This window comes from Raphanus sativus, unplaced genomic scaffold (assembly GCF_000801105.2).
Source record: "Raphanus sativus cultivar WK10039 unplaced genomic scaffold, ASM80110v3 Scaffold1631, whole genome shotgun sequence".
NCBI lineage: Eukaryota > Viridiplantae > Streptophyta > Magnoliopsida > Brassicales > Brassicaceae > Raphanus > Raphanus sativus.
This window is the reverse complement of record NW_026616940.1, coordinates 3144-20536: the sequence shown is the minus strand read 5'-3', so window position 1 is coordinate 20536 and position 17393 is coordinate 3144. Positions and strand designations below refer to the sequence as shown.

The 17393-nt window shown below is 32.5% G+C and overlaps 3 protein-coding genes across 3 annotated transcripts; 2 read left to right on the top strand and 1 right to left on the bottom strand.

Annotated features, from left to right (window-relative positions):
- Positions 1–6761: 6761 nt before the first annotated feature.
- LOC130504513 (RING-H2 finger protein ATL52-like) lies at positions 6762–7986 on the top strand. Its single transcript, XM_056999123.1, has one exon. The coding sequence runs from the start codon at positions 6907–6909 to the stop codon at positions 7906–7908; it is 1002 nt and encodes a 333-aa protein (XP_056855103.1). The 5' UTR covers positions 6762–6906; the 3' UTR covers positions 7909–7986.
- Positions 7987–10177: 2191 nt separating this feature from the next.
- On the top strand, positions 10178–10994 carry LOC130504514 (uncharacterized). Its single transcript, XM_056999124.1, has one exon. The coding sequence runs from the start codon at positions 10285–10287 to the stop codon at positions 10639–10641; it is 357 nt and encodes a 118-aa protein (XP_056855104.1). The 5' UTR covers positions 10178–10284; the 3' UTR covers positions 10642–10994.
- Positions 10995–11212: 218 nt separating this feature from the next.
- LOC108844603 (protein BOLA4, chloroplastic/mitochondrial) lies at positions 11213–12697 on the bottom strand. Its single transcript, XM_018617881.2, has 3 exons — positions 12299–12697; positions 11955–12022; positions 11213–11513 (listed from the first exon to the last, which is right to left on the bottom strand). The coding sequence occupies exons 1-3, from the start codon at positions 12623–12625 to the stop codon at positions 11372–11374; spliced, it is 537 nt and encodes a 178-aa protein (XP_018473383.1). The 5' UTR covers positions 12626–12697; the 3' UTR covers positions 11213–11371.
- Positions 12698–17393: the final 4696 nt, after the last annotated feature.

Genomic DNA, 17393 nt, shown 5'->3' with positions numbered 1-17393 from the left:
TTAACTAGGTTATTACCCGCGCTACGCAGCGGGATTTTATTTTACTTTTCAATCAAATAATATGTTTAGAAATTTAATTTAGTTTATATTGTGAAACTAACTTTAGTATAAATATTTTACAAATTAGTTTTCATGTATTTTAGATAGATAACATTTCATTTATATTTACAGAATTTAGTTTGGCAAAAATATTTTTTTACAGAATTTATATTATTTTAATAAACAAATATTTTTGTTTATTTTTCATTAGTTCAATTTTTTTTGTACAATAGTTTTATAATTTATGTTTTCTACTTTAATTTTAAAATAACATATATTAACTGAAATGCAAAAGACATTAAAAATAAACATCACCACTCAGATAAAGAGGTGTTTATTTGATTTATATAGTTTCTTAATTATTATTTTATCATATAAAATTCTTTTAAAAAAATTCACTTGTTTATATTTTCTTTGTTGTATAAATTATTTCCATTTCCATATTCTATTCATTATTTTCAAAAAAAAATTTATAATAATTATTTGGCTCGCTTTTGATATTTTTTTGTTTTGTATTTTCTTCAGTTGAAGTTCTTGTTTTGTAATTTCTTCAGTTGAAGTATTTGTTTTGTATTTTTTATTAGTTGGAGTTCTTTTTTATGTCTTTTGCTTGAAGTTTTGTCGGGATGTTGCTCTTATTTACGTCATTACGTTAAACATATTATTTTAGAGTTATTCTTGGGTTCACCCCTAGGGTAAATTTAAAGGTTCACCAACCAATCATATTATTTTATTTTGTATGCAGATTTTTTTTAAAAGGAAACAAGATATTTAACATTTAATTTTTAAAATAAAAAATAAAACAAACAAAAAAATAGTATTAGTTTGAAAAAAAAAATAATATTATTAACACCGTCTACACTAAATCCTAAACCGTAAAAACTAAACTCAAAACCCTAAACACTAAACTCTAAACTCTTAAGTAACCCTTAAACTCTTGGGTAAACCCAAAACTCTGAGATAAAACCTAAACTGTAGAATAAATCTTAAACTCATGTCCTAAACACTAAACACTAAATAATAAACTTTTGAATAAATCATAAACTCTTGGGTACATTTAAAAATTTAGGATTTATTGTTTATGGTTTAGTGCTTAGGACTTAGGATTAAGATTTATCCAAGAGTTTAGAGTTTGCCCAAGGGTTTAGGGGTTACCTAAGAGTTTAGGGTTTAGTGTTTATAGTTTAGAGTTTAGTTTGTGATTCAGGGTTTAGTGCAGACAGGGTTAATAATATTAATTTTCTTTTTTTTTTAACTATTTTTTGTTTATTTTGTTTTTTTATTTTTAAAAGTAAATACTAAATAACTTGTTTTCTTTTTAAAAACAATTTGCATACAAAATGAAACAATATGATTGGTGGACCTTTAAGTTCACCCTAGAGGTGAATCCAAGTATTTTTCATTTTTTTATGCAGATATGCCGATAAAATATTCGTATCATCTTTGGTATCAAATGTATGATTCACAGCAATCATTTTTCAGAAAAAAAGAAAGAAAGTATGATTCACAATCGTGTAAAAGTATCTCTTGCAAACCTGTATATTATCAAAGGAGACAAATAACATGAAGTATTCTAAAATAGAATATAGTAAAACTATTTTTCATCCATCTCGAACCAACTTTTTGATAAATTAAATTCACATTATATATTATTTGAGTAGAAAATTATCTCATTTTATTGCTATTATAAGAGACTGAACTCTAAACCGAATAACAAAAAACGACTGATTACTTTCTTTACAGAAGTAAAGTTTTCGCAAGATTCATTTCACACATAAAATGGTAAACTGAAGCAAAGCTGAAATGTATTTTTACCCTTTGGAAAAGAGAACTCTTCGATGTTGTCATCATCATCTCGACACTCGTTATCATCAATATAATCTCTTGTTTTCGGATCAAGAACTGATCTGCGAGAACCAATATTATACCTTCAAAAATAAGAAGTCCTTGATGATCAACTTGGTGAGTAATAGCACCGGATATACAACTGCAGGAACCACACAGGGTCGGCTTAATGGGTAGGGCGAGAGGTGCACCCGCCCCAAGACCCAACACAAATCTAAAAAAGTTAGTGACATAAAGGGCCCATATATTTTGTTTTTTTAACAAAGATTCAGATTTTTTATTTGTACTTATTGTGTTAATTTTAGACAATGCTTAATGATATAGTAAATACAAACGAAATAATAAATTTAGTTAATTTATTTTAAATTTATATTTATTTTTAAATAATATTTAAATTATAGTACCAAACTAAATTAATTATAGGGCCCAAAATATTTTTTTGCCTCAAGGGCCATCAGAAGGTTGAACCGGCCTGGCACCACAGCTAACCAAATTAAACTGTATGGTTTTGTAAGCTGCGCGTTTGGTTTTGGCTTTACAAGTATTGCAAGAAAACTTGAACCATTACAAGTATTATATCCTCTAAACCACAAAAAAAAAAGAGTCAAGAGGTTTTACCTCGTGCAAGACGTGATTTCACCCGTAAGGTCATCAAGGAAGAAAAATCTGGAGAACAACAATCTAAAAATAAACTATTTAAGACATCTGAGATCAAGCGATTTGAAATTTGTGAGAGGAAAAAAATCGACACTTGCAGTCTGAGAGCAACAACAGTGGCTGGTACATTCCACAAAATTTTTTTTAAAAGAATCTACGAGATCACTGTAAACCAGTATAATCAGGATCCCAACAATGAAACTTCTGTTATGTTGTATAAGTATAAAGTCTTAAAAAGATAACGAAGGTAGTTCAAAGCAAACATAATGAAGTATCCTAATGATATCTCTAGGTAATTAATCGCTTTTTTTTTTTTTTTTTTTTTTTTTTGAACACATTAGGTAATTAATCGCTACGCCGCGAAATTTATAATCCAAATATTTTTAAGAAGATGATTTTTTTATTAATCTTGATTGAATGTTAATGCTACTTGAACTCTTCTGTCCATAATTGTTTTTACTTTAACAAAAAAAAAACTTAAATAACACTATTTTCAAGATTTTTTAATATTATCATCTATCTATGTGGTTGAATTTGTTTCATCTCATGTTCGTGTGTACTTGTTGTTCATACTTCAAGATTTCATTTTAGACTCATAGTAATGAAACCAAATCAAATATATGTCCTTTATTTCAAAATAAATTTGAATATGCTAGTGAAATGGATAATTCTGAAAATTGGTCAATTTGTTCATGACAATATATCGAAGATTATGAAACGAAGGAACCAATAGTTCACAAACATTACATGATACAAATGAAATTAATAAGAATATAGTATAAGAGTATTAGCTTTTAGCTTTTATTGGCAAATTATTAAAAAAATGATTTTGCAAAGCGACTGCAGTAAATATTATCCATCACCAATATGAATATTGATTTCTGAAAATTATTCTACATATAATTCTTCTGCGATATATTTGATCATATTCTTTACATAAATGTTTGTAAATTCTTGAGTTTTCTAACATACCCTTTTTCATTCTTGTTAATAAACTTGGCTACCAACTTTAATAACAAGATCGGCCATATGCATAAAATTTGGTCAACAAAGGCAAGGGATTCATATTATTTTTCTTCTAGAGATCTTGAAATATATAAGTTTTTGGATAGTCTATCAACCTCAATGTATACATAACCCAAGACCTAAAGTTTCAAAATGTAACTAAATAAAATTTTGATCACAAACTGAATTGGTAAAGAATGGCTAATTACTTTATTCAACGACGTTATAATGCTTGAATCACACATCACACGGGTAAGAAAAAGCGAAGATCAAAATGTAATTACCATGTGGATCCGAACTCCTCCATGTGACACTACGTCCTTTCTCTGCAGATTCTGGAAAACACATACTTTCCTCTCCAAGACATGGATTCGCTTACTTGTTGGAACCATCTAACACACACCTTAAGCTTATTAATAATATTAGGTTGGTATTTGCTCAATCTTAGCCTAATGATACCCTAAAGAAACACACAAGAAACACTTTATCAGTGAAATGGCAAAAAGGTTTGTTTAAAATCTTTCATTGTGAAATCAGAGTTGATCTCAGTTAACAAACCTTGATATCAAACTTTCCAGCTTCTGCTCGATATCGTCATCACATCCCGACTCTCTTTGAAATGATAAAATCTAACAAACCCGTGATTCCAACGAACCTAACGCGTTAAATGGAAAACATGCGTCTGTCCATTGCAGTTACAAGTATGAGTTGTTTAGCTTCCTTAATGGTGTTGGCTCGAGGCAAGCTGATTGTCAGCAATCATGTGCCATGTTAGCAAGCAAAGTAGCTTCCGCTGAGAACTCACCAGCTCTATCACCGGTGACTTAGCCGATTAAGTAGCTGTCATTAATAGGCACATCAATGGCTCCGTCAGTCTCCGACAAAAACGGGAAGCCTGGATTGATTTAGCCGTTGACAAATTCAGATTTCTCACACGCCACGTCTCCGGTGATCTGTTAAGGAGTTCTCGACGCCTATCCCGAAGCTTTTGCTGGAAAAGCTTACCCGAAATCTAAAGCCATTCCATGTGACCAATTCGATATTGCAATTCAGGCGGTGGAACTTCAAATCGTGGATCATGCCACCTCCCTGTTGAGAATTCTCTCGGACTTTCAATTCACAGAATTTACGATCTCCTCCTTGGTCACCGTCTCCACATCATTGGATAGGCTGAGATGCCGGTCAAAAAAATTTCCTCACTCTTCCTGGAGTTCATCCAGATTGCATCAGGCCCATGATTTCACATCTCCATGATCTGGTTCAGATAGAAGGATCGCTAACTCCAAAGCAAAGAAATAATTTTTGTTCAATCGGGTTAACAATATTGACGGAGAGAGAGAAAGCAAAGAAAACAGACCACATAGGATACGACGTGGAGAGACGAAATGTTTTCATTGGTTTTTCAGAATTTTTCATTTAATGACATGTCACTTCTAAAATTGTTTTCAAATCCTATGTGGCAGAAGCTGGAGAAAGGCTAGCCTTATTACTGTGTGGATTATCCTTCTTTACGAGCTTGGAAATTTTGTACATGTGTATAATACTATGTATTGATATCTGAACTTTTTTTGGCTGTGTTACCTAAAAAGTAAGACCGTGATATCTGAACTATATAAATCGAATACAATCATTGTAACTTTATAAACTAGCTGATCCATTCCGACTCCAAAAGAACGTGTCACTAGTAGGTTAAAGCAGCGGTACAGAGAAACAATGTTGTCACGCTTTATTGCGATATAGTTACGCATTGACAGAATTGTGGTGTACGAAGTACGATCGAGTCTTATGGATGACTAAATGTTGACGTTCGACAGACACAGCAAAAGGACAAAGCCTAATGCCGTCTTAACTCGATACACCTCTTCGATGTGAGAAACAACATATCATATTCTTAAACCTCCTGAATGTCCATTTTCTTAACTCAAATTGTACTAAACATTTTCCTTCATTTTCTGCTTTTTATACTAAGGAATTAACAAGAGAATTTTATAAAGAGAAGAGAATAATCAGTACTGTAAGTAAATTGTTTTGCAAATCGAATGGTGACAGACAGTAACTTTAGACTGAAGCTGAAGGCTGAAGCATCATAATCTTTTTTTCCTTTTCGTTTTATAATAGTAATAGATTGGGCTTCTTGGAATTCGTCACCATGTGAGTCATAGTTACAAGATTCGTCCGAAGTTACCGATTCTTATTGATTGACCTTACTCCGGAACAAAAAGTGAATTAAAAATTCAATAGTTTGTGTGCAAATTTGTAATTGCTGATGAATGACCCGATCGTTGATAAAGATATTTTAATAATTTATACATCATAAGATTTTGATTCTATTCTATGTCGTATGTAAATTACTGCAGGTTATAAAACCAAATATTTGATGTGCCACCTCACAAATAAAAACAAATTATTTGTAGTTCCAACCCATGTTCAAGAGAGTCAAGAATACTCCTTTAGGTAGTCCTCTTCCTCACCAACAATTTACCAACTAATTGAAAGGTACTTAGCCTCTATATCTTTATGTAACTTTCCCGTTACCGACCATAATAAAACAGACAAGTATCAAACATACCTCCTTATTTATACATCATTCTCAAACACCTTCGACAACGCGTAAAGATATGTTCACGCACACACCAAATGTATTATCTACTCATCTTTTATTGTATTTATTTAAAAACACTTCATTAGTAAATTCGTCCATTTCTATACACAATGCTCATGCACAGGTTCATTTACTAATCTTTTTTGAAAATATTCATTTACTAATCTAGAATACTTAAAAAGAAAAGAAACGAATATAAAGATAAAGCTAAAGCATAAAACATCTAATTCTGGACCTTTTAGTTCCATATATATAATATATAATTTTTTTTCTTTCTCTGTCATCTATTAGCTCAACATTCTTACAAATAATGCTATTGTACACAAAAAGATCATTGTGTTTGTACTTTGTAATAAAAAGAGACCAACAAGGTTACCGCCAAATCATTTGCTTCACGTAAAGCGAGACCATCTAACTACCTCTTTGAAAAAAGAAACATACATTCTGTGGAAAAAAAATATTAAAAACATTATTTTCTTTCTAAAATTTTAATTTAAAGAAAGTTGGTTTTAAAATGCTGTTAATTAATAATAATAAAAACAACACATGTCCTTTTATTGTTAAAAATAAGTTATTATTATTTCTTCCATAGATATATTAGTTAAACAACACAGGAAAAAATACACTCATTTGTCAAAGAGAACCAAAAGATAAGGAATGAGAGAGAAAGGAGAAAGACACTTCACCTCACCATCTCTCTCTCCTCTTCTTAATCTCTTTTGTGTTCTGCAATATTAGAAACACAACACCAAAACCAAATGGGTTCAATGTCAAACCCTAACCCATGGTCTCCATACGACTCCTACAACGACTGCTCCCAAGGAGTCTGCAACCTCTACTGCCCACAGTGGTGCTACCTAATCTTCCCTCCTCCTCCTCCTTCCTTCCTCGACGACGAAGACTCCTCTCCCTCCACCTTCTCCCCTCTCCTCATCGCCCTCATCGGAATCCTCGCCACCGCCTTCATCCTCGTCACCTACTACACTCTCATCTCCAAATACTGCCACCGCAGCCGCCAAACCTTCTCCTCCTCGGAACCTCCCGGCGGAGGTGTATCCACCTCCAACGCCGCGGCGGTGGCGGGAGATGGTCTCAACGACGCTCTGATAAAATCGATTACGGTTTATAAGTACAAGAAGGGCGATGGATACGTGGACGGCTCTGATTGCTCTGTCTGTTTGAGTGAGTTCGAAGAGGACGAGAGCTTGAGGCTGTTGCCGAAATGCAACCACGCGTTTCACCTCCCTTGTATCGACACGTGGCTGAGATCTCACTCTAACTGCCCTCTCTGCCGCGCCTTCGTCACCGTCACCGGGAGGATCAATCCCGTCGCTAACCAATCTAACGCCGTTCATCCGATCGCGACGGAGTCTGTTAGCCGCGCCAGCGGCGGAGGAGGAGCGGCGGAGGTTAGTTTAACTGCGGCTGAGTACAATCACCAAACCGGCGATTCCGTCGTCGAGGATCTGGAAATCGGATCGCGATCGCAATCGCCGGAGGAGCAAGGAGACGCGGCGAAGGATGAAGAAGATCCGCCGCCGCCGATGATGCGGAGATCGGTGTCGTTGATCGCTGATGTATCTGCCGGAGTAGGAACTTCACAGCAGCAGCAGCAGAGAGAGGAAGATGGAGATGGCGAAGGGAAGTCGCCACCGGCTACGGCGGCGAAGAGTTCAATGGCGATGAAGAGATCGGTGTCGACGGGAAGATTCATCTTCTCGAGGCAGGATCGAGCTAGAAATTACAGTTTACCCAATTAAGTAACTGTGAAACATATTATTTGTTATTAAACTTTTTTTTACTGTATTTAGTAAATTAATGATGATTCATACACTTCACTACAGAAGATCTATCTAGTGGTCACTTTTTCAAACGATGAAAAGTAAAAGTGTTCATTACTTTAAGTACTTCTGTTCCCTCCTAAATTTATGGAGCGTATAATACAAGTTATAAAGCAATGTGATTTTATTTTTGAGAACCGTCGGTGAGACTTGAGAGAGGGGGAATCAAATTACTTTTTAGTAAGAAAAAGTATTTGATATCGATTTATAAAGCAATGTGATTTTATTTGAGGAGAACCGTCGGTGAGACTTGAGAGAGGGGGAATCAAATAACTTTTTAATAATTAAAATGAACATTGTGCATGTTAACCAAAAGGAGTATACAAACAGAGTATACATCAACATGTTTGCTACTCTTATGAGCTTAAGCTTCCGCGATCATGTTACAAACCAGGTAATCGGATATATGATATATTGATCATTTATAGATGGTAACTGATATAGCCAGCCATGTCCTGAGAATAAAGTGGCCCAGCACTCAAAATCTTATCCTTCCCTTCCAAAGCAGCGTGTCGTATTCAGGCTGATCGTATTATCGATTTTTCCAACACACCACGTCTGATTCTGTTAAATGTGTTGCCACAATAGATACTTAATCACATTTTGTTTGCATTGCATTTTTAAAACATTGTGTTGTGTTTACAAGGAAAAGAGGTCGTATTAGGGTATATTAAAAAACATATTTCTAAAACATATATAGCACCTTTCATTTACTGTAAATACATAAAAGTGGTAAATGTGAACATGTTGACCTTTGCATAAGGAACATTGTTGACAGAAGAAAATTTGGAGATCAGAGAAGACTCTTTGATACATGCAAGACTTCTTCTGAATAATGATCACCTAGTTTCTGAGTGGAGCAGAGAAAATGAAGAAAATAGTGTACGGATATGGGTCCTATGGACCCAACAAAAATCATATTAACCACTCGTCAAATACTCAGTACTATACAAATTTAGAAGAAGAAAAGACAATAACTTAATTATCTTCTTGGATCATGAATCATGTCACGGGGATAATAATATCAGTATATCACACAAAGACTTTAAAACGAAAACCACACAAAGAAATTGTTTTTATGAATCATGATATCTTTTCGTGAGCTTGTGTCTCTCTTTCACGCTGTGTATGATTTTTGTTGAGCGTTTTGCCTTTTTGCGAGCGTGTAAGCATATGCATACACAATCCATAATAAAACTAATAATATGATTATATGTACTAAATCATATGTACTAGTAACCTAATTAACCTTACCCTACATTGACAAAAACATGCGCCACGCCAATGGGGATCCAGAAAATTAGTAAACATGGGGCATTTGATATAAGAAAGTGTTAATACAAGGATATATAAACAATATGCATGTGACACATAATGCAATAACATTTAAAATAAAGGTTATTTACATAAATATACATGAGGAGCATAATTCAATAACACTCAAAATAAAGGGTTTACATAAATTTTAAACAAAAATCTCAAAAAAAAAGGTAGGATACGTGCCACACACTGACCCCACCTGCATCCGCCCCTTGCCACGCCTAAAGAAACATGTACAAATATGCTAGAGAACATGGATCTATATTAAAGGCTAGAAAAGTGTGTACAACTATGTTATAGAACTGGCCATAGATGTGAAAAATGTGCAAAACATAGATGTGAAAGAACGGTTGTGGCTAAACTGGCCATAGATGTGAAAAATGTGGAAAAAATCAAAGTTACACAATGACTTGTTTATTTTACGCAATGTACAAAAAAAAAGTGGAGAATCATGTATTCTGACATCGTGAACGTTCGTGGCATCTTGGTTGATAACACGACCAGCATTGAAGTTGTTCTCCATGAAAGAACAAAAGGGCTGAGGAGATAATTAATCAAACCCCAACTATCATAGTAAAAGCTGAAAATTCCAACTTTGAACATATATATTTATGAAATAAATTTGTTATTTTCTCACCTTAAAAGTATTTTTACATTTCCTACTTCCACTCTTATAAGCGTACAAGGACACTACTAATAAAAACTACGAGAATTACTATAAAAGACTGTACAATTATCTTATGAAGATTCATACTTGACGGTTCTATATGTATAATTATTAGTGAACATTTAATTAAACCATTAGAATAAAATATTTCTACAAATTTAAAATTATTTAGCTAAAATAAACAAAACCAAGTACGCATTTAGCGGTCTTTTCAAAACAGAAAAAGAAAATAACAAATCAAGAACACACAGAAAAACAAAACAAGAGAAACACGATTGTTAGGTCTTGTTCATCGTGTTTCAGATTGAATGGATCAGAGAAGAAGAGGTGATCCAAGAATATACATCGTCACTCTTCTTTTTCTTTCATGTATCCTCTCAGGAGGAGTCCTTCTCGGACTTTACCTCCACCTCCCTGATCCGAATCCTCTGTTTCTGCAAGCGGGTATGTTCTTCGTTTGTGTCCCTTGGCTCTTCTGGCTCTTGGCTTATCTTTACTCCTGCGTCCTCAAGCCTTGCGCGGTCTCTGTGAGCAAGAAGAGCGTTTCCAGTTTTGATCCGGAGAAAGGCGAGGAGAAGAACAACAAGAATGTCTCGGAGAACGAAATGTCAGCTTCAGATCCTGTGGCTGAGGTTGAGCCGAGTGAGAAAGCCAACCCTCATTGACGTGTGGGACAAGGAATGCTACCATGTTGAAGGACCCATACAAGTATCTGTTCTGTTGTGGCTTTATTTTTGTTTTTCTTATGGTTTTGTGATGAATTAAAAAGTTAATGATTAACTAAAACAGAGTATTTTAATCATTAACTAAAGGATTTCTCAGAAACAGGGGAGGGAGAAACAGAGCAAAAGCAAGAGCTGCGCACTGCCCAAAAGTAACTAAATAAGAAACAGAATATTTTAATTATATTTCATTTATCTGTACTAGTGAAGATGAATCTTCGTCTTCTTCCTCCTGGCATCACACACTTTCTTCTTTGTCTTCTTCCAACGATGAACAAGACATTCATGATTCTCAATCCCCAGCCCTAACAGCTTTTTAGTTTTTAATTTTTTTACTCGTCTTCTCCATCTCATCATCATCATCATCACTAGAAACCCCAATCTCTTGTTCTTCTTATCTTCTATCCCTTAATCTTCTATAACCGCTGTATCACGTATCTGATGCTAAAAAACAAACAAAACCTGGAACAACTCTAATAATTTTTTGACAAGGAGAAAGATAAACTCCAGCTACTGTCCACTGTTGCATGAGAATCACTCAAATGCTTAGAATATTATTAACAACAGCAAAGAACATCCAGAAACTTTATTTCAAATTCGTTTTTTTTTTTTTGATAAAAACAAATAGCTTGTCCAAATAAATAATAGTTATTGTTCAGGAAGAAAAAAAGTTTCAAACTTCGGAAGGAGTCTTTGTTGTCATTTGATCAACGGCATGAACAACGTTCTGAAGCTCCTCCCAAATGGCTTTGTAGACCATCCTTTGTCTGTTCACTACAGATTGTCCTTCAAAAGCCGATGATACCACATTTATGCTACAGAAACATACATTTATACATTAAATCAATCCTCATGTCATAATCATCTAATATGACAAGTAGAAGTAAGATTCTTGCCGTGTATTTTATGAATTCAAGCTTAACATCAAGAGAGCAGATGATGGATTAAGTTCTATCTTAAAACCCTAACTTTGATGATTCGACAAAGCAAAGATGAGTGCTACACTGCTACTGGTTAAATTGGAAGCTTTTGTTTTTCGGATTTTGTTTTCCACACAATACAGAGCAACTTAATCATCGACGTACTTACCAAGCTATGAAGGAAAAGTGACCTCAAAATGTGAAATTTGTTTCTATATCTATCAAACTTCAATAAACACTACTTATATAGTTATGTGATCAACAACTGATGGATTGAAAAAAAAAAAAAAAAGCCGATGGATTGGGAATATAACATAAGCTATGCAGATTACTTACCAAACATGGCGTCCATCACCAGACATATCCTTGACAGAAACAGACTCTGCATTCAACTGTTCTTTGATCTGCACAGCAAAAAAAAAAAACAACCCCTTGACAAACTCCACTCACACTTACAGAAACAAAACAGATGCCTATTTGATGATCTTAACTTATAGTTGACACCACACAACCTAATCTGATTCATTTGAGCTACTGAGAAGAGTGAGAGTCATCAATGAACAAGATATGATACAACAGTTGCTAAGTATACAATCAAATTCAATTTAAATCTTCCGATTTAACCTTGAGCATAATCACGAAAAAAAGTGAAACACACACAAAGATTTTAAAAATCGAACCTTTAGCTCCATTGATTGCATAAGGGTTTGATCGACAGACCCAGCATCGTTGATTTGAGAGGATCTAATGCTGAACCCACGGCTGCGAATGTCCACGGCACCAAACCCAGAAACTCCTCTGCCGAAAACCGACGACGGCGGCGGAGGAGGAGTCTCTCCGCGAGACGAAACGGCGCTTAAACATCTGGAGCTGGAGCTTCTCCCGGCGGCGGGAGATGAGAGGGTTGATAGAGACGAAGCGAAGGGTCTCTTTGGAGACTGGAAAAGGAGATGAAGGCTAGCTCTTGTGGAGGAGAGGAGAACGTATGGACGAGTAGTCGCTGCCATTGCTGAGCTTTCGGGGGAAGAGCTCAAAATGTTTTGTGAAGAAGCGTACAAAATGGGCTGGGCTACACACCACAGTATTATTATATGGGCTTTTATTCATGTCAATACCTATTGGATCGATAGCATATAACTGTTTACATTGTTACTCTTATATTCTCTTGTGTGGTGGGTTAATAGCAAAAATATTTGGTGCAACATTCATGAAAATAAATGTATGTTTTTTTCTTTGAAAGACAAATAATGAATGGTTTTAAGCAATTTTAAAAAGAGATCTATGAATGGGTTCATACACTAACTTTGTTTTATATCACTGACGAAAATGTCACATCTTACAATCAGTTGATCCAATATTTCAACACAGATACTATTATCCATGATGGACCATGATATTTACAATAGCTAAAAATTATTCCAACAAGTTACCGAGTTAAATATTGTAAAAATTTCTAAGTATATATGCGAGTAGATTATATAAGATTTTGGAATTTTTTTCATAAGCTAAAATGTTCTTCTCTGTTAACGCAGCTATAATGGTCAACGTGAAATCACAACTTACGGGTAAAATACGAAAATTCACTTCAACTTTTCTTGTTTTGTTTTGTTTTTCCTATATGCTTCTTGTGCTATAATCTCATTCTTTTGTAAATGTGGTTCATTACGTAACTCTTTTGAAAATCATCAGTAGAAAACGTTGACGGTTAAACAAGAAAATAAAAACAATTCCGATAACAATCAAGTACACGTACAAATATTTATTGACGTTATCTTACAAAATACCTGAACTATTTCTTTTTTTTTTGTAACAGATACCTGAACTATTAGAAACCTCATACATAAAAAGTTGTTTATCTGTTTTCTTGTCCAATTCCGCGTGTTCAATCAAGTGAGTGGCATGTGACTTTTTGGGGTTGCATACTTGCATCTGTAGTTGTTAATTATAGATGATAACACATATATTGTATGTGTTTCATTTCTGTGACTATGTGGGGTTTGCTCACTGCCTAATGATAATCATAGATGATAGAAGGACCATAGAACAAATATCTTGTGTTTTTTTTTTCCTTCTTACCGGTTATAATCGTCAGTGCCATCCTAACATTTTGGTGGCCTAAAGCATTTTAAAAAATGTGACCCTAATAATAAAAATAATTAATTAATATAATGTTAAATTTTGGAAAATGAATTTTTTTTAACATAGAAATAAATTTTTATTTGTAACAGATCTTATAGTTTTTCTTTTAGCAAATTTTTTTTATAATATTTTGGTAGTCAAGTTTATCATTCATTAAAAAAATTAAATGATAATCCATTCAATCTCTTTGGTGACATAGTAAAATTTTTAATCAATTTCAACTTAATTTTTTTTTTTGTGGAAGCAACCTAAACTAGAATTGTTAACATATTTGATAAACAATCCATGAATTATAATGAAATCTTCCATTCTTTTCAAAGAGTTCAATATTTCAGCAACTCTTTTAACTTCTGCTTGTAATACCTTTTTTAGAAGTTTAAACTCCAAACATAAATATTTTCATAAATACCTCCCCCCTAACAACCATTTGTTATTTTAAAATTTAATTCAAAAAGCACTTTATAACTAATTACTATTATTCGACTTGTAAGATTTAAAAAATTTCCATACGAAGTAAAGAAGTACAGAAATAAACAAGAAGATAAAATTAATAAGAAAAATATGAAGTAAAGAAATAAAGAAGAAGATAACTTGTTAATGTGTATTTGTGGTTTGTTATCAAGCCAAATAAAATGAAAAAAAATGTATATAAAATATAAGATGTGGCCTGAATTTTTTTAGCTGCCTATAAGAGGCACGGGCCTGATAATCGTAGTACGACTGGACATGGTGGTCCAAAAAAGAATCGTGAGTGAAACATGTCGTCAATATCGTACATTTTGTCAGGATGGGTTTTAAAACATGTGAACTCTTAACTAACAAAGAATCATACAGAAACACACACAAACTCAACGTTTTTTTTTTTTGAGCAACACACAAACTCAACGTTTATAGTGAAATAAATGTGTAGAAATTGCTTAACTCTTTTGTTCACCAAACTGAATGTAATTTCAAAGCTTACATAAACATGAATATTACTAACGAATTTTAGAATAACGACGTCGAGACAATTTCACGGAAACTGTACCAACGTCAAAACAATACTCGCTCTGTTCGTTAATACTTGACGTTCTAGTGTTTTTTGCTTGTGTCAATATAAGTGCCGAGGAGATTAACTCCATTTGCCCTTCTCAGAAAAAAATCATTCTCTTTATCCTCTTTCTTTGCTTACTACCCCTTTGTGGACTCCATTACCAATACAAATACTAAATTAACCTTTCATTTCTTTAATATATTTCTTCCAGCTCATTAACTCATTTATTTTTTCAATTAAATAAATCAACTACATCCAAAAACAAAAATGGCCCACATAATTAATCTTAACCAATCATATCCAAGCTGTCTCACACTTCTTTCTTCCTCTTTTCTCTACCATCGTGGAAGCTCATCTTCCTCATTTTCCATTGATGATTTTGAAGCCTGAAAAAGAAGCAATTCTTGTCTGTTTTCGATGATTTTTTTTTCTCGAATAGCATTTAAATATTGTTTACATCATAGGTAACATTAAAAAGGTAAAAATTGATGAAAATTTAGAGAAATTAAAAACGATTTTGAAAACTGTATTTATGGATTTCAGATATATTTTATATTTTTCAGATAATTTTTTTACTGGAATACTATTAAAAAGATGGATATTTCTCGGCAAGAGTAAAAAATAAGATTCGATGCAAATTTTAGAAGATTAAAAAAGATTTTAAAAACTGTGTTTATGGGTTTAAAGTATAATTTATGTCCGTTTTTGATGATTTTTTTTGTGTGTAATTTCATTTAGATGAATAATATATCATGGGTAATATAAAATCCAAAACAAATTCGTCCTAAAAATTAATTAGGTAGTGGAAGGATAATTTTGTGTACTAAAAGAACTAGTTTAGTAAGGCAAAACTATCTCATTATGTATATTCTGTTTTCACAATTTATGATTGTATTTTAATATTAATTTTATCAATATTAAAATATTAAAGCAAATTACTTAAATAATATTTCAAAAATAAATTATCATTAAAAGAGTAAATATTTTTTTTGGTTTAAATCTTCCAATTTAAACTTGTGATAAAAATACTTTATCTTCTTATTTTGATATTTTATATTTATGATTGGATTAAAAAATTATAGATATTATAAAATAATAAATATATTGTTAACATATAAATTTAAAGATTTTGTAGTTTACGTTTTGTATTGTTTATTTTATTATTGATGTCTTACTTTGTTAACTAAAGAAATTTATAGTTTTGCACGGAGAATATATATAGTAGGTGATTTCATTAAGGGTATTGGTTTCAAAACATTCGAAATCTATGGACTTTACCAATTTTGTAGTAGTATTGTAGTGAATTAGTATTAGCAGAGAAATGATTGATGTCATCATTGTAAAAATGGGGGCAGGAGAGGTATGGGATCTTGGATTGAATGTGGAAGTGGTTCAAACTATTTGAACGTGAAAATTTATTATGTTTTCATTGTGTGTAATTTGGACTACTAGAATTACTGATTTTATTGTGTATAACTCAGATTACTAGAATTATTGGGTTTATTGATTGTAACATGGCATACTAGAATTACTGGGTTTTATTATGTGTAATCCAAAATTCCTATATATTGCAAGTAGTACGTATATTTAGTATATAGAACTCATATATTATCTATTAGTAGATGATCTTTATAGTAAATAAGACTACTAAAACTATTTAGATGATTATTCTCTAAAGTTTTAGGAATATTTATCATTTTTCCAAAATGTTTCCTTAACTTTCATGATTGTTATGTGAATGGTAAAGCTATATTAAGAAGAATCTATTAAAATACTTATTTCTGGTAAACTGTTTATGTAATACTCTTCCTTAATGAAATTTATTGTATAAAATCATCGGTTTTACTACAAAATATTTTATTTAGACATGGTTTTACTAATAAAACTTAAAATTTGTCAAAATATTACTATACATAAGATAGTATTACTACTACCTTGAAGATTACCGAGAATTACTAAGTGTAATTAGAATATTGAATTTATGTATATAATGGTTACACGTTTCACACGAATATTTTTTAGTGATAGAAGGTGTAATGTGATATATTACCACAACTTAATAGTTAATATTTACTGACAAAATGTGTGTGTAGAAGATATACTTAATAATTTTTTCGGACATAATAAACTTAATAAAATTAATTATTCTAACCTGTCTTTTGCAACATATACAAATTTTAAACATTTAAATTTCAACTATCTCGAAGAAAATATTTGGAAATATTATCTTTTCATATTCGAAAAACTGATTTGTGCATAAAAAGTAAAAAAGTACAAGTGCATAGAGAGAGTAAAAACAGTTGAGAAAAATAAAAGAGTAAAAACAGTTTAAACTGCAGATTCAAAAGAAGGAATATGAAATGTACCAATGTATTATGATAACTAGAGAGAAGGAACTATCTCTATACATTTTTTCAGTTAAAAGCTTAACACTCTTAGACATTAATCTCCATAAACATAGTTAACATTGAACTGGATTATTAATACAAAAAGACATATACACAACATTAAACAAAATAAAGCAGCTGCTCAATGCTCATTGAACAAAATAAAGCAGCAGTAGCTCTCAGACATTAAACTCCATAAACATAGCTTAACACTTC

Excerpts from the sequence above, each read along its gene's own strand:
- LOC130504513 (XM_056999123.1), top strand. The coding sequence starts at position 6,907 with ATGGGTTCAATGTCAAACCCTAACCCATGGTCTCCATACGACTCCTAC.
- LOC130504514 (XM_056999124.1), top strand. The coding sequence starts at position 10,285 with ATGGATCAGAGAAGAAGAGGTGATCCAAGAATATACATCGTCACTCTT.
- LOC108844603 (XM_018617881.2), bottom strand. The coding sequence starts at position 12,625 with ATGGCAGCGACTACTCGTCCATACGTTCTCCTCTCCTCCACAAGAGCT. Across the intron at positions 12,023-12,298 it reads TGCAATCAATGGAGCTAAAG|ATCAAAGAACAGTTGAATGC; the intron begins GTTCGATTTTTA and ends TTTGCTGTGCAG. Across the intron at positions 11,514-11,954 it reads GGTGATGGACGCCATGTTTG|CATAAATGTGGTATCATCGG; the intron begins GTAAGTAATCTG and ends ATGTTTCTGTAG.